Source organism: Cimex lectularius, unplaced genomic scaffold, assembly GCF_000648675.2.
Source record: "Cimex lectularius strain Harlan isolate CLEC.00 unplaced genomic scaffold, Clec_2.1 scaffold123, whole genome shotgun sequence".
In the NCBI taxonomy this organism is placed as follows: domain Eukaryota; kingdom Metazoa; phylum Arthropoda; class Insecta; order Hemiptera; family Cimicidae; genus Cimex; species Cimex lectularius.
Genome location: NW_019392886.1, coordinates 763280 through 786980, shown reverse-complemented (window position 1 = coordinate 786980; position 23701 = coordinate 763280). Strand labels below are relative to the sequence as shown.

Sequence of the window (23701 nt, the reverse complement as noted above, 5' to 3'; positions counted from 1 at the left end):
TTGAAAATCGTCGAGTTTCAACAATCAACACACTTAATAAGTAATAAGAGAATAGTAAACATACGTGTGTAAAATATAATAAAATTAATAAAATACGATTTATAACATACGGCACAAAATTGTTTGATTAGGATGATTATTATATAGGAATGAATTTCTAAAACTAAATTATTTGTGACTAGTTGTCAAAGATGTTTTTTATACATGAAATAATTATTTGGAGATCGTGTGGTGCGGTCTGGTGTGACGTAGGTTTTAGAAAAACATTTTCTTTGTCGTGCCAGCGTTTCAATCTTTTCAATTAATTAAGGGTTTTGGTTGAGGTAAAAAAGTCAGTGTCACAAGCGGGATTCGAACCCACGACCTTCGGCTCAATACGCCGCTGCTCTACCACTTGAGCTATCGTGACTTCGATCCACTCGGACACCAACTTCCCATCTCAACCCCACCTTTTTAATTTTCCCTCCTTTTTGCCATTTTTCAAATATCGTGTAGTCTATTTGATTCTCGGCGACAAATAAAATGGCCACGGAGAGCTTAGTGAAGTGTACTTCATTTTGCTTATTACATTTTATTAGGTTTCGTGGTCCGCTTGACCAAATAAATTCTTTTCAATTAATTAAGGCTTTGGTTGAGATGGGAAGTTAGTGTCCGAGTGGATCGAAGTCACGATAGCTCAAGTGGTAGAGCAGCGGCGTATTGAGCCGAAGGTCGTGGGTTCGAATCCCCTTGTGACACTGACTTTTTTATCTCACCCAAAACCTTAATTAATGGAAAAGATCAAAACGTTGGCATGATAAAGAAAATGTTTTTCTAAAACCTACGTCACACCAGATTGCACCACACGATCTCCAAATAATTATTTCATGTATAAAAAGCATCTTTGATAACTAGTCACAAATCATTTACTTGAGTTTTAGAAATTCAATCCTATTTAATAATCATACTAATCAACAATTTTGTCCCGTTTGTAATAAATCGTATTTTATTATGTATTGAACGTATTGAAAAGTATTCATTTGGTCATGCGCACCACGAAACCTAACAAAATGTTTCGATCTTTATTGAGATCATCTTCAGGGCACCAAGTGTTCATTTTCCATGTAGATGTGCCATTCTTGTGTGTCGTGTTGAAAGTGCCAGTGAGAATATCTCTCAACACGACACACAAGAATGACACATCTACACGGAAAATGAACACTTGATGCCCTGAAGATGATCTCAATAAAGATCAAAACGTTGGTACGATAAAGAAAACGTTTTTCTAAAACCTACTTTACACCAGACCGCATCTTACGATCTCCAAATAATCATTGGCTGTCGGTCATACATAAATGAAAAGTTCAACTCTGACAAAGAAAAATATTTCTTTTTGATGATGTACGAATACATAATTTGAAATTTAGTAGTTTCTGATTTTGGTCTGCAAATCTTGGCTATGTTGGTTGACAGGTGCGTTTCAGCATTTCACCAATAAACCAGATATTTTACTATTCGCACTTGTTGTTTTTGTCAAACTCATGTTCAACATTCACATTTTTCCACAGTAAAATATAACGATTCTATTTTCTGAAATTGCAAGGATGATGAGCTCAAAAATCATTTTTTTCTTTTATATTCCTTTTATTTGTCCGCAAAGCTCCCAAATGCCATGAAGAAGGACGCCGGTGGCCCCGAAATGCATATCGGACAAATAAAATAGAAAAGGAAAAGGTCGTTGAGTTCATTATCCTCGCCATTTCCAGAAAATAAAAAAGATAAACAACTAAATAAAAAGGAAAGAAGAAAACATTATAACGATTCTTTCCCCACTCTAGATATTTACCGTCAGATGTTGAGTGATAAAAAGTACGGACTGTCCGTCAACGTAATGGCCACCAGGGTAATGCCTTCCCTTCTTCCGCAGACCGTCAATCCCGCTTTGAATCTCGAGCAGTTCACAGTTCTTTTAGAAGTTCTCCAAGAGATGCTCGAACACATAGACAGGTATTTAAAAACCAAAACCCAATTATAAATTGACCTTTTTACGATTTTTCTTTTTTTTTAAGAAACCAAAGGAATAAACTTAAGCTGGATAACATGTCGCTTCCGAGCCCCGAAAGGCACAGGCCTTTGAGGCACTTGTACAGCTCCGACAATATGCACGTACCACCGTTCAACATACCGAACTTGAGGATCGAGCAAAGGAAGACCTCGTCTGCAGAAGACATGGCAAGGAAGAACAGTACAGGTGAGAGGAAACGTCTCATCCTCAATCTCCAAGGATACGTAAACGCGGCATACGTAAATCGACCTTCGAAGATAGTCTTGTTCTTATTGCATTAAAAAAATATTAAAATTTATTCAGGAAGGTTTTAATAAAGGTAAATTATTTTCGGGAAAAAAATTTGAGGCAAGCTACGGACGAGGTCGCAAAATATTAATCAGGTGTGCGAGTGTAAGAATAATAAACAGCGTTCATGCCAATTGACACTAGGAGCCAAAAAATAAATTATTTAATTAATTTTTTTAAATGTAATCTTTTTTCTTTGTTTTAAATTTATTTAAAGGTAATTATACATCAGCCAATTTTTTTTTTAATTTAAGATAATAAAATAAAATACAAGATCGTATTAAATGAGCTTAGATATAGAAAAAGTTAAATCAAAGGAAGCCTTGAGTAAAATAGGAAAAAAATGGTTTTGAAAACATTAGACGGTTGTAACCACGTTGTAAAATCATTAAATACAAATTTCACTTGTAAACTAAAAATATATATTATTGGTGGGATTCCCTGGGATAATTTTTTTTATCACGCTGATGATTCGGGATCCAGTTAAAAATCCAACCGTCTCTGGATTTTTGCCAAATTCAATACATAACAATAATTCAATTCAACAATAATTGAATAATACATAACAAAATCATAGGTATTTAGAAAATTTGAGAAAAAAAGTGTTACAAAAAATTTGTTTTAAGAGAATTTTAGAGGTGCAAAAAACGAATATCAATTATAAATATATAATGTGTTTTTTTGTTAAAAATAGTAATTGATATATTTTTTAGCTGCCAACCAAAGATAATGTTCATGTTTTTGCCCCCCTCAAAAAATGTCTGTTTTTAGGGAAATTTTTTCTCTCACACTTATCGCCTTCCATGCCTTAATTTTGTTCGAAAATTACGAAAATGATTACAAGTTAACGATATAACCGATCGACAGGATACTTTTTACACCTTTAGAACTGAAAATGTTACTGCATAATGTCGCCTGCATAAATAATTTAGAACGAAGTGAAAAACTGAAATATTTGTGAAATTTTTGATAATGTCTGTCTTATTTATATCACCAATGCCATAAAACCAAAAAATATTGGCATATCCCGAAAGAAAAAAATGTTTACAACAGTTGAAATCATTCGAATTTGGATAAAACCCAGTGGTGTTTTTGTTGTACATTTTTTAAACGAATATAAGACAAGGGAAAATAATGATCCACTAGTACAAATTGGTCCGAAGCTTCCTTAATGGATAAATCACTGGCCCACAAAGAATTTGTACGACATCTATTGGCATATATGGTTACTGTAAAGATTCATATTTGATGGTTTTATAAAGCTTATAACGAATCGGAATCGTTGGTGGATTTTCAAAAAAAAATTTTTTTGTTAACTTCACTCGTAGCTTTTTGATTACAACTTTTCATAACCTCAATGAATACAATCTTGTACATTAGATTCTTATTCTATGTAAAAATACAAAACTAATTGTGCATTAAAACTTTAAAATACATTCACAACAAAAGAAGTAGATAAATTACCCAGAGAAGTTAAGCATTTTTAAGTGAAACACCGGGATTCCGGGACAAAAAATTGTCCCGGGATAATCCAGTCCAAATAATATTTTTGTTTGATTTGAAAATTTGGATTTGATTCAGTAGTTTTTGTGTTCCGCTTGACCAATTAATATCTTTCAATTAATTAAGGTTTTTAGTTGAGATGGTTAGGGATAAAAAAGTCAGTGTCACGAGCGGGATTCGAACCCACGATCTTCGGCTAGATAAGCCGCTGCTGTACCACTTGAGCTATCGTGACTTCGATCCACTTGGGCACTAACATCTCAATCTCACCTTTAGAAATTTCCCTCCTTTTTGCAATTTTTCAAATGTCGTGTAATCTATTTAATTCTTTATATACTTTTTATATTTTATTTATCTAATTAATACACTTCATTTTTACTTATCAAATTCACTAGTTTTTGTGGTCCGCATGACCAATTAATATCTTTCAATTAATTAAAAATGGCAAAAAGGAGGGAAAATTAAAAAGGTGGACTTGAGATGGGAAGTTGGTGTCCGAGTTGATCGAGGTCACGATAGCTCAAGTGGTAGAGCAGCGGCGTATTTAGCGGAAGATCGTGGGTTTGAATCGCGCTAGTGACACTGACTTTATTATCTCAACTAAAAACCTTAATTAATTGATTAGTATTTGAATTGAATTAATATTTGTTTTAGAGTGCTTAAAACGAATCTTTTTGTAATGGGCTATTTAACTTTTTAACCCAGGAAAAGTGATATATCATATGCGATGCATATTCTTTTTTTTTGGGGGGAAGACGGTTGCGAAATGGGGCCATGTTGGGAATCGAACCCACGAACGTGGGGGTCCAAATCCAAGGGTTTATCACGCTGACCTCTCGGCTTCCACGGTTCACAAATTTTATTTTTTTGTTTAACATTTTTACTACTTTACTTGAGGAGTGTAATTTTTATAAGTTTAATATTAGTTAATCCTCAATATTATTTTATTTATTTATTTTTATAAAAGTCTAAATCTACTGATAGATAATAACTTTGAACTACATGCACAAAAAAGGCAGAAAATCGCATTTTAAAAATTATATAAAATATTTTTGGTCGGTTCTTTGGTACGAACGCTTGGACATACACCTAATATTTTTCGACCTGTTATCGCTAAAAAAAAGTTTCGTTAAAATTTATGATTCCACGTCCGTAGACTCCCCTTGTAAGTATGATTCTGCAACATGTAAATCAATTTTTTGGCAAAGTGGTAATTTGCAGCATGCTCTTTTATTTTTAAAATAGGCTGCTTTAGACATAGCAATTTTAGAGTTTATTTTAAAAAAATGGCTTGTAGTAATGTTGCAGAGCATATTGAAGTAAGCACATCCCTATGGATTCAGTGTGCTCTTTCTGTATTTTGTTCCGCCTGAATAAATATTTAACCAATTTGTTCATTAAAGTAAGTAAATATTTCAATGGAGATTAAGGATATTCATTTTAATAATCAATACATTAATAAATATTAAGCTTGGCTTTAATTTTTACTCATTCACAGGACTAATTGAATAATTATTACATTTAGCAATAAATGACAATAAGATGTTCATGTTCAAATGGATATTAATAAAATAGCAAAGCGCCTCTTAGTAAATCAATGTGATATATATGTAGGGAATTAAAGGTCTCCCACAAATAAAAAGATAAAGATTTAAAGTTTATTGGTAAAGAACACATAAACAAAAGTAAAAGGATAACTAGTTAACATTAAAATACATTAGCGTAAAAAGAAACGTGTTCGTAGGACCGCGTGGTGGTAACGACTAAAACTGTCAGCTGGGGTCCAGATAGAGGGGAGAGACAGAGTTCCCGCCATGTAGGGCCTCCGTTGACGTAGTGGCGGTGAACATCCTACATATATGTATGTTTAGGTGTCTGCCATGTTGCCGAATGATTGTTTTATTTGTTTTGTTCATGTATATGTGTCAACCTTTATGTGTTTAAATTTAAACGACCCAGTAGTATAGAACCAAACTACACACCAGCACAAACCAAATTTGGCACCCTTACATTGAAACAAATATGTTAAAAAGCACATAAATGTTTATGGATTCAAACTGAAACAATACAAATATGACAGACATGAAAACGGACTAATTGAAGAATCCTATTACACCTTAGTTGATGTTGGTCCTCAATGTTTAATTGTCTTTTGTGTTCCATGTTGATGTGTTAATGTTTTTGACGGTTGGGGAAACATCGACATGGGCTCCCAAATCTACGATAATCACAACAATGTATTTTCTCAAAAGTAAAAAAATTAAGAAATGTTTTGAAAATACGTTTTTGTTAACAAACTTCCTCCGAATGCGATGAAATAAAAATTAAAAATGAAAAGAAAAAACATATTTTATATTCCATTATTTTTAGTATTCTATTGACCAAATTACTTCTTTCAATTAATTAATCTTTTTATGTAAGATTTTGGTCGAAATGAAAACGCTAGTGCCACGAGCGGGATTCGAACCCACGACCTTCGGGTAAATACGCCGCTACTCTATCACTTGAGCTATTGTGACTTCGATTCACTCGAACACAAACTCCCCTTCTCCATCTACAACCTTTCGAATTTGAAAAATGGCAAAAAGGAAGGAAAATTCGAAATGTTGTAGGTTGAGATGGCGAGTTGGAGTCCGAGTGGATCGAAGTCACGATAGCTCAAGTGGTAGAGTAGCGGCGAATTTAGCGGAAGGTCGTGGGTTCGAATCCCGCTCGTGACACTGACTTTTTCATTTCAACAAAAACCTTACATAAAAAGATATTTTGTACTTTAATCACGACGTAATGAGTCATTAACAACGATTAAGATTCAGTAATCATTCAGTTAGACCAGTCAAAAGTACGCTGACTATATCTTGCTTCAATGACAGTTTCTGTAGCTGACAGAAAAAAAATTGTATTCTTCTTCTTCGGGATCACTTGGGTCCAAAGTCACCCTGTCATCCACCTAGACCTAAATTCTCACAACCCCTTTCTACTAAATGACGGCACTTTTCATTTCAGACAAACAAACTTTTTCTGAGGCCTGGTTTTATTACATTTTTTCATAAGACCTCAATTCATTTCTACATCCTCTAGATTTTACCACTAATAGAGGACATAACGAAAAGCAATACAAATCAACAAAATATTGTAATAAAAACTCGTTTATCTTAACACTGAAATTGGATATGCCCTCCCTAACTCTGCACTAACCCTAACCTCGGGCTAATAAATCTAACCTCTATAAATCTAACCTTTACGTAACTCTAACCTAACCCTAAAGTAACACTAGCAATCCTAACCTCTCCTAACCTAACCTTAACTTAACTCTAACCCTACTCTAACGCTAGCAATCCTAACCCAACCCTTATTTCATTCTAACCCGACCATAACCTTAACACTAAACCAACCCCAACCTAACACCAACAATCCTAATCTCTCCTAATCTAACCTTACTCTAACCCTACCCTAACGCTTGCAATCCTAACCTAACCCTTATTTCATTCTAACCGAATCATAACCTTATCACTAAACTAACCCCAACCTAACAATCCTAACTTCACCTAACCTAACCTCCTAACATAACTTGAAACCTAACTTAATTCTAACCTAATTATTCCTAATCTAACCCAACCCACGTGCACTCCTACATAACACGAAATTGATATTTATCCAGACAAAAACTTTATACTTCGAGTTCCAAATCATATCCATGTCAAAATTTAAATTTATTAAGGAACATGATCTCTGAAGTACAAAAATATTTTAAACATTGCATACATGTGAAATCACTCATACTTATTTCTTTATATTATATTTTGATCACAATTGACTTATTCACTGTGTTATATACAATTAAAATAACTAGGAATGATATAGTAATTTTTAAAAAATCACAACTTATATGTTTCTTGTAAGATTCACTTAGTAAGTAAATAATATTTGGGAGCCCTGGAATATTTGGGGAGCTCTCCAACGCCAGCCGTCAAGAACGAGTCATATTATCCGAGGTATGGCTTCTTTCAGACTCGGGTGTGCTAGGTGGTTGGTGGTTTGGGGGTTCGCCTTCTTCGCCTGACACCAACTTCCTGAGAGTGGTGAACGCCTTCCCGAATAGAAGGCTTTCAGACAACACGCTCATGACACCGAAGATAAGGATAGCACCTTCGTGTGCCAGCTCGCCGGGCGGCACTCCTGGAGGGACTCCGGGCTCAGGACTTCCTATTAGGCGGCATTCGAGCATTTGCCCGCAGGAGAGACGAGGATCGACTATCAACCTGTCGCCACCGACGGTATGAATCAAATATGTTAAAGAAGCAAATATCTAGTTAAATTCGGAGTTTGTTTTCCTCTTGCTTCAAGTATTTTAAGCAAAAATAATTAAGCTAAACTTGTGAATAAACAAAACAATAACTAAATTAAATAAAATTGGAAATGTTAAGTAATGTTTAAGACAGCACAAAGTTTCAGTATTTTATAAAACAACGTCAGTTTATAAACTTCAAAATTTAACATGATATTTGCAACAATACTTCATTAAAATAATTTAACAAAAGATAACTTCCAGAAATTATTTAACAATAATAGTCTACACAAACAATTTTAAATATGCCTGTAACACTTCATTTTTACCACAGATAAAATTGTGCACATCTATTCCATTGTTGTTACTTTTGTAAGACGGGCAAACCCCATTGAGACTCTATGAACATAAAGCAGACGATTATGCATCAGAATATTTATTCCTGTCTTTTTATTTTGGCTCACTACCCAGTCTTTTTTGGTCTCATTTATGTCTCATTTTCATTATTTTATAATACTACTTTGTGGTTTATAGCGTTTTCTGTTTAAATAAAAATTTCCACTGACTCTAAAAACAGCCAACAAAATATTTCTAAATTCTATGAATTAATAGATTAGATTTGTGTCACTTCAGGTATTAGACATAATATAAGCTGTTGTTTATATACTGTAATGTTAAATCTTTTTATTTTTTATTGTATTTTCAAAATTCAATACTTTAAAGTTAAAAGAAACTTTGTTGTCAGTGTTAAAAAAAATACATAAGCAGAGTATGGCGGTCTGTTGTTCAAAAAGAATAAAGTAAAGTGATAGTCTGTAAATTTAATATTCAAATATTCCATCAGTCAAAATTCTTGTATACATTCATGAGTGCCGATAGCGTTTAAAAGGTTTCATCTGGGAATAGTTAAATAATTAAATAAGTGTTAACATCCGGAAAGAATCAAAATATAAAAACAGGAGGTGTAGAAAATCATAATATTTGTCTCGATCACAGGGGTTCCACTATGGTTCTGTATCCCGAGAAGGGTCTACTCTGTCAGTGCCCTCAGCGTATGTAAGTCTATCTAACCGTCCAATGTTCTGCTATGCCACTGTGTACATCTATATTTGTTTATCTATCACTTTTCTCTATATATTTGTCTCCTGTCCCGATCCTTGAAATTGATATAACGTCCTATAATTTGTTATCAGTACCACATTATTCTGTTTCCTCCTTCAATAAATAAACCAGAATAAATCAGAGTAGTTGGGATCAATCAAATATAAAATAAATATTATTTCTAAATCTGAAAAAATAAATACTTCACTCGGATATCAATGTCAGAAATAAAAATCCATATACAACTAAACTATAAAAATATTTTGAATGATCAGTAAGGAATATAATATTTGTAAAATAAATATTTTGTCGTTGTTCTTTATAAACTTTTGTTAATTGAATACCTGTTGATCAAACTGGAATAATTTAACCCTTTTTTAAAGGGGCGTCGGTTCCGCAACGGTTTAGGTGTTGACACGGCGCTCATCACTGTGAGGTAAAGGCCGCTGGTTCGAGAATCCAGCTGTCCTGCATTCCACCCCGACATAGTTATAAATGACCCTTTTTTTTTCAAAAACACCTGCACCCCAAGGTTCAGATAGCCTAGTAGTTGAAATACCATCGTAAAAAAATAATAATAAAAAGTAAAATACCACATAAAAATTTATTTCAATTAAGCTTATGAATTATATAAAATTAAATGTTAAAAATTATAAAACTAAAAGATTCTTCTTTTAATTTGTTGTTTTTCATTTGTAGACTAGAGTAAACCCGCAGTACTTTACGGTCTTCACAAACTGTATACTTCAAGCGCCTTGCATTGGAACCGGATATACAAATGGGCTTTTTTTTCAAAAACACCTGCACCCTAAGGGTTCAGATAGCCTAGTAGTTGAAATATCCTCGTAAAAAAAATATAAAAAAATAAAAATAAAATGATTACATTTAAGAAAAATAATAAAAATTAAAAATTCTTCTTTTAATTTGTTGTTTTTCATTTGTAGACTAGATTAAACCCGCAATACTTTACGGTCTTCACAAACTGTTTACTTCTAGCGCCTTGCATTGGAACCGGACATAGAGATGTGCTTTTTTTTCAAAAACACCGGCACTTCGAGGGTTCATATAACCTCGTATATCCTCGTAAAAAATAAATAAATAAATATATAACATAAAAATAAAATACCACATAAAGTTATTACAATTAAGAATAATAATAAAAAAAAATTCTTCTTTTAATTTGTTGTTTTTCGTTTGTAGACTAGAGTAAACCCGCAATACTTTACGGTGTTCATAAACTGTTTACTTCTAGCGCCTTGAATTTACTTGTAACCATTAAAAAACCCTCTTTAAAAAAAATTATGTTTTTTTAGTCAATACCTTATGTGTATAATAAATAAACCGAGTGGTCCCAATACTTGAAATTTTAGCATGGTGTTTGTGCCAGAAAAAGACTATCCTTTTCACCATAAATTTTTTTAATCCTCCCAAAAAAACAAGATAGTAAATGTATCCTATTATTCAAATTTGACTCTGGTATCCCTTGTATATCCTTGAAAATGTTCTACCCCCAAATAAATCAATATCTTCATGATACAAAACAATTTAAGCTTACATTTATTTTACATTCTTCACAAGCATTTGTAGATGAACGAAAGCAGCACAGCTTAGACATATCTTGGCTGCATTATTCTTTAAAATCTGAGCTGATAACACAACAGTAATACACAACAACAATGAAAACATTGTTATAAAGGTTCTTTTGTTTATAAAAAAATAAATAGTTATTCAAAACACTAAAACAATGAATTAATAAACGCCTACAACCTTTCCTACATCCACACCCAGAATTTTTAAGAACATGAACATCTGTGTAGCCATTTTTCTAAGAGTTTCATTTTTTTAAAAATCTCTATCTGTCTATATGTTGCTATTAATGCTGTTTTTACACATTTGATGTTTATTTAACTCTTGGCCCAAACTGGGCTGGTTGTCGCTTTTAATGTTTTATATATTATATGTGTCGTTTCCAATCTCATCTACATCATCAGTGTATATAAACACAAATCACTACCTACAACAGTCTGTGTGTTTGAATATTATGTGTATTAATTTTATTACAAAATTTTGAACATATTTTTCATACACACACCCAAGATGTACACACAAATAAATGTGCATACTACAAGTTGAGTCAATAAAAAATATGGATTTTTATTAACTAACAAGTGAAATTATTAGTTTCTAGTGCATTCACTATTGCATCCTTCTTTGTAGTTCATCTTGTATTTTGTAGAAAAAATATCATCTCTTTTAGAACAATGTATCTATCTGTGCTTTCTTTTTCTGCTTTTGAGACTTTATTTCAAAACAATAGATATTTTTATAAGTAAGAAGGAATAGTTGAATGCGCCAAACTGAATAATTCACTTTCTTTCTTTTTTCTGTCCTTTTTATAAACAGCATGTAGTATGTCATGTTGCTGTTCATATTTTGTTTCTTTTGCTTACTCTAAAAATGCGCGTTTCACTTGAATGTATTTTAACTGTGATGTGTGGATGGATGTGAAAAAGAGAGAAATAGGTAAATTATTATTTTGCTTATTGATCGACATCAATCTGTTTTTTGTTTTTTTTTTCTCTGCAGCTTGCTAGGAGCATGATTGTGAGTATAAATTGTATGCTTAATAAATTGAATAGTAAATTAGTGCCTTTGGAAGAAAAGCTTGTAAAAATGCTTTTTGAACAGATACAAAGGCTGTAGTAGTGTTGTCACTCGTCTTCAGTTAAACCTTTCTAGAGTAAAATAAATACTTTTAACATGGATTCGAATAAAAATATAGCAAAAATAATATCCTCTTTTGTTCTGTTGTTCATTATTCTATGCAAAAGTTGTAGAATATCAAAGAGGATATAGCACGATCATTATTAATAGTAGATGTGATTTGTTATTTTATAATTGTGAGATAATTAGCATTTAAAAGATTTTATAGGTTTAGAATTTATTAAATGTTGACAATTAATTCATTTAGGTTATCTAGATTCTATAGAAATAAATGCAGGATATTAGTTAATTAACAATTCATTGTAGAAAACATCCTTCAACCTTCTTCATCAGAGTTAATTAAAATTTTTGCATAAAACATGTAATTATGAAAAAAAAATTGTACAATTTCACAATATGTTTTTAATTAATTAAGGTTTTTAGTTGAGATAAAAAAGTCTGTGTCACGAGCGCGATTCAAACCACGATCTTCAGCTAGATACGCCGCTGCTCTACCACTTGAGCTATCGTGACCTTGATCCACTCCGACACTAACTTCCCATCTCAACCCCACCTTTTGAATTTTCCCTCCTTTTTGCCATTTTTCAAATGTCGTGTAATCAATTTGATTCTCGGCGACAAACGAAATGGCCACGGAGAGCTTTAGTGAAGGTATACTTCATTTTAAACTTATTAAATTCACTAGTTTCATGGTCCACTTGACCAATAAATATCTTACAATTAATTGGTTAACTAAAAATAGTTCAGCAATAGCACAAACAGGGCTTTAATTACCTACGATATGCAGATGACCAGTCAATAATCATCACATAGAAGATGCAATCCACAGATTATCTTGAAATCAGCAACAAAATAGACAAAATACAAAGAACAAAATTTGGATGGCATATTATCATTGTGGGAATAGGAGGGGGTTGGTATCAAGATGTCATACAATTATACACAGTGGTTGTTAGACCCCATGATAACTTACATATCGGGGGGTTTGATGGATGAAGTTATTACAGCTGCAAACGAATAGGATCTAAGTACTGAAGTACAGAGATTAGCATACCTGAGCAATGAGAACAACCACCAATGCTCTCCCTGGAAGTCCAGGTGTAGGGTGTGATCCCATCGCCCAGGAGACTACACTCCCCACCATCCTATTGGATACAAGAGGACTTCCCGATTTACTGGAGCATCGAATAATAAGTAAACACTCCAAAATTAGACACTATAGACAATTTCGCAAGATTCTTTTAAGATTTGCACTACTATTAATTGTCAGGTGTGCAATCAGTCACACATCATGGGCATCAGCAGACAAGTCCTACAACTAACATTCCAAGCCCATCATACCTCACTATCGGGTTTTGATTTGTAGTGGTACGTGGTGCAGGTAGTCTAAAGAGTTTCTCTCTTGATGGTGGTTCGTATTCAACTTAAATAAAAAATTCACTAATTTCGTGGTCCGCTTGACCAATTAATACATTATAATTAATTAAGGTTTTTAGTTAAAAAGTTAAGTTGTTAGTTAAGTTTGAAAAATGGCAAAAAGGAGGGAAAACTCATAAGGTGGGGTTGAGATAGGAAGTTGATGTCCGAGTGGATCGAGGTCACGATAGCTCAAGTGGTAGAGCAGCAGCGTATCTAGCTGAAGATCGTGGGTTCGAATCCCGCTCGTGCCATTAACTTTTTTTCATCTCAACTAAAAACCTTAATTAATTGTAATTAAATAAAAAAGCGGGGCCAACCTGTCAGAAGTACCTACGCTAGGGATGCGTCTCCACTCATGGCTTCGATAGAGGCAGAAGCGAGTTGTCTCCCTTCTTGTAAAATGATCCCATGCTTGCACTTGGGCCCAATATGGCACAGTTTTAAAAGATCTTCATTTCCTTCTCAGGACACGAGTAACAGAAAGAACGAATATCTTGGATGTCCTACTGAATCCATCCCTACATATTTTTATCCACCTGAGTCCCAATTCACAGGCTAATCCAGGAACATTAGCTTACACCATAAAATGGAGCGATTAAAACTTTGGAAGGAACTTCAGGCGAATAAGGTTCTGGGAATACCTGTCAATGCCATTATGCCAAAACAATTTTAAATCAAAATACCCAATAGTAGAAGAAAACAATTCCAGTTAATGCTGACTATATCTGGCTACAATAGCTCCACAACTAAGTAATGGTCAAAAGTCGGTATCTATTGGAACAAACCAAGTTCTTTGGGGTCGGTGGCCGCAATGGTTCAGGTGTTGACATGGTGCACATCAATGTGAGGTAAAGGTCCCGGGTAACTAACATGCTCACAAATGGGCATTTTTTCAAAAATACTGTCACCCCGAGAGTTTGCATAACCTGGTAGTTGAAATACCCTAAAAAAATTTAATTATTTTCTATGTACACTACATATTTGTACATATTACAAATATGATTAAAAAACTTCTTTTTTTTTTACTCTGTCACTGACAGTAAAGCTAGCATTGCACCCAAGAGGAGACATGCCATGAGAAACTGGCCAATGCAGGCACTCAGTGTGAGAGATTAAGGGGCAAGGAGGTCCCAAGACCATCAATTAAAGCAACAAGATGGATTCTCGGGATGGGACTGTGTTCGCGCCCTTTTGGGGAATACTTTCTTTTGGCAAGGAGGAATTTTCTTTTATTTTTTATTTATTTATTTTTATTTTTTTATTATATATATATTAGAGAGAGAGTGAAAGATAGTAAAAGGGGGGGCTTTCCGTAGGGCTGATTGTTTCCCGCACTTTAAACGTTCGTTAGTGCCCACTGTGATTCGCCTCGCTTCGCACGCTACTTCCTTTTTTTGGCTGTTTGTTCGAGCCACCGGGATTTCTCTTACTGGGACCAGCCGATCGTTGTGGCCAAAGGTTGAGGTAACTCCTAGAAGGGTTGTCCATTATCCTTTTCCCAGCTGATTTTCTTACCTTCCTGTTTCCCCCCTTACCTCGTTCGCAGAAGGAAGCTTTAACCTGATGTGTGTGGGAAAGCCTCATTACAACTTTAATTAAATTTATTGATTTTATTATTATCGAACCCCCCACGAGAACATAAAAAAAATACAGTCTACTCTAGGCCAGAACAGACTGTTTAGAGATGGCACAAGTAGTAGGGTTATTGGAAGGACTGAATGTTGGATGGCTTGGCAGAACCCCATGGTTCCACTCCTTATGTCCAAAGTGGTCGCAGTAAAGCCTTGTACATAAGGTTAACGGTCAAGAAAATTTTGGTCCGTCCTACAAGTCTTCATAGTTGTCAAAGACTTCGTTTTTCTGTCTCTGAAGTCTTGTAAGAGGATTCCATGTCTGCTGTCTAGTACGGTCCTAAGTATTTGACTTGAATGGAAGTCAGTACCCCTTTGTTGTTGATGTACAATGAAGGGCAAGACTGTTTTCTCAAGTAAACGAACATTGAGTACATTTTTCTTCATCAGTCTTGTCCTACTTTTTGCACCAGTCTTCTGTAAGCTCAAGGTGTTCTTGAATATTGGAGGTAGTTAGATAGGATTCAAAGCGGAGGATAAAATTGCGGTAGTGATGACGGTAATAGGTAGGTCAGGAGTATAGGCTATAAAGGATGGGACCGAGAATACTCCCTTGTGGGAGGCCAGCTTGTGTCTGACTTCTGAGACTTGTTGCTGCACCTCACTCTGAAGCAGTGGTCTGTTAGGTAGAATTTCAGGATAAGGTAATAATAAGTGTGTAGAAATCATTTAACTTTAGAAAGCATGCCTATAAAAAAAATTAAATTCAAAAAAAGAAAATTAACACCAAAATATTTCTTGTACAAAAAGATAAAACCTGCATTTATTTCTTAAAAAACCAATACAATAATAATCATGATAAGTATAATGCGTGTTAGTTTCACCTAGTCTAAGATCTGGTGAATGTGATGACTATTATTGGGCAGACAGGACAAAAAGTAAAAAACAGATATATAGAACATGTAAGATTATTTAGAACCCAATTACATAACTCACCGCACAGAAAGCTATCATGTACTCTTAACGATACGTACAAGCATGAAACTATTTCATAACTACGTTACTAGAGTCGTATCCCTTCGGACCTACTCACTTTTCTTTTTTAAAAATCTTTGAAGACATACTTCTCCAAAATTATGGCAAAACACATCAACACATGTACAAATAAATTCATCTTTGAAGTATTTGATGTGGAGTGTATTCAAATAGTTCTTTTTTTTAATTGGATCCAAACCATGAAAGACAAACAGAAACAAAAAAAGAACAGTACAAATGTGTTGATGCCACACTTGGCATAGAAGGCATCAAAAACTACATTAACCTCTGACAGACATGAACTCCGTACAAAAAATGTGCAATTTAAGGCAGATTAAGATAGCAAAAACAGTATAAATTTCTAATTAACTAAAATTCGACATACAGAAAACCAGTAAAGACCAACATCATAAAAGCCAGCTCAAGTGACCCCCATCGGCACAAAAACATGCCAGCATCAAATACATGACAAGCAGACTAAAACCAGTACCACAGACTAAAATGAAAGACAGAAACAAACTAAGAACAATACCAATAACAGCTAGAACACTGAATATTAAGCAAAATGGCATTGCCAAAACAAAACCTAAATGACCAGAAACGACAAAGTCACCTATGTTTGGGTACCAAGGCATACTCGGCAGAGTCGCAATGGGAACCCCACACATCGGCCAAGAAAAGTTCCTTAAGTACACCTATCAACCCTGAACCCTTTTGCAGCCTACCAAAAATGTAGAGTATCCGACAATGGATTAAAATAAGTCCTTGGTTCTACACTCATGTGAAAAAGGAACGTTAAAGAAACTAACGGCAGAAGTACCAAACCTAGGACCTGAATGATAATAGAACAGCTCACTTGCAAACTCTGGACGAATGAGTATAAACTCGGAGCATGTGCAAATATTACCAGGAAAAAAAAGGAACAGCTGAACAAGTTCTCTGTTGGAGGCTGCTTCTTACTCCTGGTAGAGTAAAAGCCAACTGAAGGACACATACCGGAGCCATTAAATTTTCTGTAAATTTAGTAAGAAATCTTAAGTTAGCAAATATCTATGGGCATCAAATGCATAATAAACCAATATTAGTCACTGTCTGGACATAAAAAGGCCGACTCATTTTAACCTGAGCTAACATAACCTCACATATGTAAAAAAACAGAACATACAAACTAATGAATATATTTAACAAATTAGAAAATAAAACAACACATAAGGCAGCAAACACAATCAGAAAACTACTATGATACAGATGACAAATAGATAACAAAAATGGAAGATGCCGAGACAAATACATCAGACTGACAGGATGAATAATAAGACAGATATATAGGTAAATAACAAATAAGGTCGTTTACACCTCAAAAAAAAAAAAAAAAAAAAAAAAAAATCAAGAACCCTCAACAATAGAAAAGTATGAATATACTCCACAATGAAAACTTGGAAATATACAAACAACACATTCATAACTTAAAAAATTGTTCAAACACAAAGTTAATGCTTATGCATTAATAAAAAATCTCTTAGAGATTAAAAAGGACCTATGATCTTGAAGACTGACAAGAACAGTCAAATCCCAGACTCTAGACCAGGACGATTGGTATCAACCAAATTACGGTCTAAAACAAACTTAGCCCATTTGCATTTTGTCCAGTGAAGTAAAATATTATTTCATAAATGTGTTAGAAAGCTTATTTAGTTTTTAGCTCAATATATAACTGAATTTATTTCTTTATGTGATATCCCTTCGAAATTGTTTTTGTGCCTCATCATACAAATTTCAATTTGTAAAAAACAAGTTTCAAAAAAATAATTCAGTAATAAATTTTATTTTAATCAAAAGAAACAGTATAGAATCAATTATTATATTTAATTTATTTATTTACCAATAGTATATGTATGTACTTAATAATGTATCATTATTCATATTTATTATGTTATTAGACTAAATCCTTAGTTTAATCAACTTATGTAAACAAAACTTCTTTATATTTTAGTTAAATTATCACAAACATAGTGCTAATTGAAATTTTTGGTTCTTAGGGGGGGAGTATGCCAAATACTAGCAGCAGTGTCCCGTTCCTATTGAGCTCATCAATGCAAAGCATCAGATCACGAAGGCCATCGGCATGTCTGTCTAGTTCTCAAGGATCGGGACTACTACAGCAGCTGGGCTCAGGCATGGTAAGACAGCTATCATCCCAGCAGGTCAACGGAAGGGCATTCCCTGGTTGCAATGTAAGGCAATGTCCTTCCCCTCTCTCTCCACTCTCTCTCTCAATCTGTCTTACTTCTAATTCAAATTTCAAACTCTCTCCACCTCTATTCCCGGACCATGTTTTTTCATAGTGATTTATTTGAAGGAAAATTATAATGTAAATTGATAACTGACTGTTTTTATATGCAAATTATGAGAACACATGCTCTTTTGTCTCCTTTCATTTTTTTGTTATGTTTAACACCTTTCGATTGTATTGCACGCATGTTAGATACTAAGTTCATTAATCATTATCTCCAATGAACCTTGAACCACAATGGAATGCTGCAAATTGCCCTATAGTCTCACCCTCTGTTATGTACCCATCCTTGAAACTTATTCTCACTAAAGAACAAAGTTTTATTGTTTTATTTGATTATATATAATCACATATAAATCTTTGAAGGAAAAAAGTTCCTAGTTATATTCATATAATATAGTTGAATCCACAGTAAGAACATTAAGGTTGAAAGAAACCTACAAAAAGAATAGAAATATCCAAAACATAAAAATTATCAGAAATACGAATATTTTGACTATATAAACTTAGGAAGTCCAGATTAATAGTTTTCTGTAGGATTGACAAGCATAAACTAAAGTATGCTGATTCATATAAACGTAGAAAACCTGCAAATGTCAGCTGATTCAGCACTAACGGAGTAATGTGTGGCAGTTTCATAAGTGAATTAGTTTTCATTAAAATAAGTACATATATCTATCCATTACACTATTGAAATTTAGAATAAATCCAAAATAAACAGTTTATTACCTATTTTGTTGTCAAATCATGATGATGTTGAGGAAGAGGAAGCTATGAAGGTCCCAAGGTTTTGGCACTAGATTTGTCTTGTAGATCATACTCGGGGCAGTTTGTCTGCTTGTTCATTCCCAGAATTCTTTTGTACCCTGGCACAGAGATTTCCAGGTTTTCCGAAATTTTGCATGTATTCATTATATTTTATATGCGTCCTTTTTACTGATGATTTTAACTGTATAATAGTGATTGTGTATCAGTGATTTTCTAAGACCCAAGCATTGATGTATTTGAAGTCTGTATACCTTTTGATCTCTGGACTTCGATTCTTTGGTTTTTCTCAGATGCCAGTATAGAACTACTGTGTGCCACCTTTGAAATCTGATCGTGGGGTGGCCGGTCGTATCGAGTCTGGCTTGCGAATTCGAACGATTAAGTTGATTTTTTTTTTTTTAAATTATCGTTAAGCTTATTCGGGCGATAATTACTTGTCATGAGCGTCGTCATCGTGGATTGTCGAAAATTCGTCGTCCTCGCGTCCCCGGGAAGAGGAAAGCTGCGTACTGCGAACGTACGGCAGATTCGCGCGAATTACGTTCTTCCGTTCTTCCGAAATTTTGCGTCTAGTCGTCAACCAATTCCGTAGACATAGAAAGCAAAGAAGACGTTGAAAAGTGTGGGTGAACTGTATTTTTTCACTCACGAACACTCTGGATCAGGGTATGGTCTTGAAGAAAAAAGCAAATTCAGTTGCTAATGCCAAGCTTTCAGCCTATTTTAAGGTAAAAACAATCTTAAATATGTCTACAGATTGACATATTTAAGTTTTTTTACAGGCCATCTGAAATTTCCTTGAAGACCGATTGTCGGAACTGAGCCGGTTTTCAAGGAAATTTGAGATGTTCGTAAAAAAAACTTAAATATGTCAATCTGTAGACATATTTAAGATTATTTTTCCCTGGTATGACCTTAAAATAGGTCGAAAGCTTGGCATTAACAACTAAATTTGCTTTCTTCTTGAAGACCATACCTTGAGCCAGAGTGTTCGCGAATGAAAAAGTCTTCGCTATTTTCGTATTGAAAACAGTATTCTTTTAAGACATTTGAATTCTCCTCCCACAATTTATTTTGTACTTCATGTGGTTGTTTATTTCTCTCTGGCCCCACAGATATCGTCTTTCGAAAATCAAAATTATTAATTTCTCGCAATCCATCGAACTGAAATCGAGAGAATGGGTCGATTCGTCAGAATTCGCATTAAAATCTAAACTGAACTGGATCGGTTCGCATTCGCAACATTACGAAGAAAAGGGACGAACGAAAACGCGCCTATTGGACATTTCAATTCATTTTTGTTGGTTTCGATCGTTCGCGAGTTTTCGGACGAATTCGGACGTACGTTAATTTGCAGCTTTTCGGAACTTTCTGCTTCCAGTGGACGCGAGGCCAAGGCTCCACGAGGTAACGTTTTTCCATAGTTATTCCTATCAGCAATTTCTACCCATCCCTGTTCCCCCTAGGATTCCTCGTTGATGAATGAAAGTGACGAACGTGAGTTAATTTTCAACAAAACTTTATTTTATTAGTCGACGTTCATTATTCACTACATCGCCAGACCAGTTCCCCTATGGTTTTTCCATATCTGTCTGTAGCAAAATGTCGACCATTTTTGGCTAGTTCTTTAACCATAAGACTTATATGTCGGGCATCACTTAAGTTTGATCTCTTCTCCTTATGCTATGTATCGAGCCATTTTGCATATCACCTCGTTATCCTAATTACACGTTCTGAGCCTATATTTATCTTGCAGAACCTCCTGTAGCTTGTCTGCTTGTTCATTATCTAAAATTCCTTATGCTGTTATGTTTCCCCAGGTTTTTTAGATTTTGGATACATTTATCGACGATTTAACTGTCACTTGGCTTTCAAATTTTATACAGGTTTCCATCTTTTCTTACACAATTCTTCATTTTTACAGACTGATTAATATATGTTATTCCATTACTCTTCTTACATTTCTGGGTTGTTTTTTTTCTCCGGTCTTCATGTCTGTCGGTGTCTTCACAGATGCCAGTGACCGGTGTAAAGTCCCCTGAGTTTAACTCTGTCTAACTGTAGCAATTTTTATTTAATATATAAATAACTGTACCAATTTGTTGGTTAGATTCTTTAACCTCGAGTTTGTTATATCTGGTACCTCTTGATTTCGTCCATTTCTCTCAGTTGTAGATTCCGACCCTCTAGTTAATTTAGAAGATCATATGCCTATTTGAATATTTATTACTACTAGACAACATAAAAACAAAGGAGTTTTACGTTCATATTTTTTACCTGCGATTATTTGGAGGTCGTGAGATGCGATCTGGTGTGAGGTAGGTTTTAGAAAAACATTTTCTTTATCGTGCCGATGTTTCGATCTTTATTGAGATCATTTCAAAGCCTGGGATTTATAAACATCGTTTACATTTTACAAATACATGTAGGATATGAAAAAATGAATTTATACAATGCTAGAAAATTTTAGATTAAACAACAAATTTTACAATGCTAGAACATTTTAGATTAAAAAACAGATTATACAATGCAAGAAAATTTTTGATTAAAAAAGAAATAAAAAATAATTTATACAATGCTCGAAAATTTTAGATTAAAAAAGAAACTATACAATGCTAGAAACTTTTTAATTAAAAAAAAAATTATACAATGCTAGAAAATTTTAGATTAAACAACAAATTTTACAATGCTAGAACATTTTAGATTAAAAAACAGATTATACAATGCAAGAAAATTTTTGATTCAAAAAGAAATAAAAAATAATTTATACAATGCTCGAAAATTTTAGATTAAAAAAGAAACTATACAATGCTAGAAACTTTTTGATTAAAAAAGAAAAAATTATACAATGCTAGAAAAGTTTAGATTAAAAAAAAATTATACTATGCTAGAAAATTTTCGATTCAATCAAAGTAGTTGTACTTACTCAAAGTGTTTGTGTCATTCTTGTCTGTCGTGAAGAATGACAAAAAAATGAATTTATCCAATGCTATAAAATTTTAGATTTAAAAAAATTATACAATGCTAGAAAATTTTTGATTCAAAAAGAACAAAAATGAATTTATACAACGCTCGAAAATTTTAGATTAAAAAAAAAGAATTTATACAATGCTAGAAAATTTTAAATTAAAAAAATTATACAATGCTAGAAAATGTTTGATTCAAAAAGAACAAAAATGAATTTATACGATGCTAGAAAATTTTAGAATAAAGAAAAAAAAGTTATACAGTGCTAGAAAAAAATTAGATTAAAAAGATTATGGAATGCTAGAAAATTTTTAATTCAAAAAGAACAAAAATGAATTTATACAACGCAAAAAAATTTTAGATTAAAAAAAAAACTTCATACAATGCAAGAAAATTTTAGATTTAAAAAAAATTATACAATGCTAGAAAATTTTTAATTCAAAAAGAACAAAAATTAATTTATACAACGCAAAAAAATTGTAGATTAAAAAATCGAATTTATACAATGCTAGAAAATTAGATTTAAAAAAATTATACATTGCTAGAAAATGTTTGATTCAAAAAGAACAAAAATGAATTTATACAACGCTCGAAAATTTTAGATTAAAAAAAAAGAATTTATACAATGCTGGAAAATATTAGATTAAAAAATTATACAATGCTAGAAAATTTTTAATCCAAAAAGAACAAAAATGAATTTATACAACTCAAAAAAAATTTAGATTAAAAAAACGAATTTATACAATGCTAGAAAATTTTAGATTTTAAAAAAATTATACAATGCTAGAAAATTTTTGATTCAAAAAGAACAATAATGGATTTATACAATGCTAGAAAATTTTTGATTCAAAAAGAACAATAATGGATTTATACAATGCTAGAAAATTTTAGATTAAAAAAAATTATACAGTGCTAGAAAATTTTATTGAATCGAATTGAATCGAAAATTTTCTAACATTGTATAAATTCTGTTTTTTTATATATAATTTTATAGCATTGATAAATTCATTTTTTTATCTAAAATTTTCTTGCATTGCATAAATTCATTTTGTTCACATCCTCCATGTATTTGTAAAATTTAAACAATGTTTATAAATCCCAGGCCCTGAAGATGATCTCAATAAAGATCGAAACGTTGGCACGATAAAGAAAATGTTTTTCTAAAACCTACATCATACCAGACCGCATCTCACGACCTCCAAATAATCATTAAGTAACGGTCACTAAACACCACACTTTTTTACCTGTGTGAAATTTGTGAAGTGGTGCCTAGAATTTTTATTCTAAACAAAGTAACAAAGAGAATAATATTCATAGTTGAGTCCGCGAAAGTATAGGTTGAAAGAAACCAGGTATTTCGTGGTAGTTTAATTTATTAATAGAATAAGCAGCATGCTTGTAATAGAAAGCACTTAACACACATGCTAAACAACCTTGATCAAAAAGAGCATTAGAACAGCTTTAGCTTACCCAATAAAATTTAAAAAACTGTTCTGTTCTTTGTAAAACTATCAGTTTAACCTAGTTTTGAACAAATCTGCATAAAATAGTAACAATGAGTATATAAAAAATTAATATATAAAAGAAAAAATTGTGTTGCGCTTATAAATGAAAGTCAAATCGTAAGTGCTTTCTCTGTAAAATTTTGGACTTAATTTCAAATCTACAAAGGCACAAAATGCAACAGTAATTATTTAACCATG

At 33.1% G+C, this 23701-nt stretch overlaps 1 protein-coding gene across 2 annotated transcripts in view; it reads left to right on the top strand.

Moving 5' to 3' along the window:
• LOC106673401 (SCY1-like protein 2) overlaps window positions 1–23701 on the top strand; it is a 456897-nt gene that overhangs the window by 425793 nt on the left and 7403 nt on the right. The window contains exons 13-18 of one of the 2 annotated variants that reach the window (XM_024229052.1): window positions 1818–1986; window positions 2049–2230; window positions 7844–8109; window positions 9117–9176; window positions 11808–11825; window positions 18010–18204. In XM_024229052.1, the coding sequence (XP_024084820.1) occupies window positions 1818–1986; window positions 2049–2230; window positions 7844–8109; window positions 9117–9176; window positions 11808–11825; window positions 18010–18204 (890 nt within the window). Of the gene's footprint in view, window positions 1–1817; window positions 1987–2048; window positions 2231–7843; window positions 8110–9116; window positions 9177–11807; window positions 11826–18009; window positions 18558–23701 lie in introns of those variants that run through there. The other variant, XM_024229051.1, reaches the window with a different exon arrangement.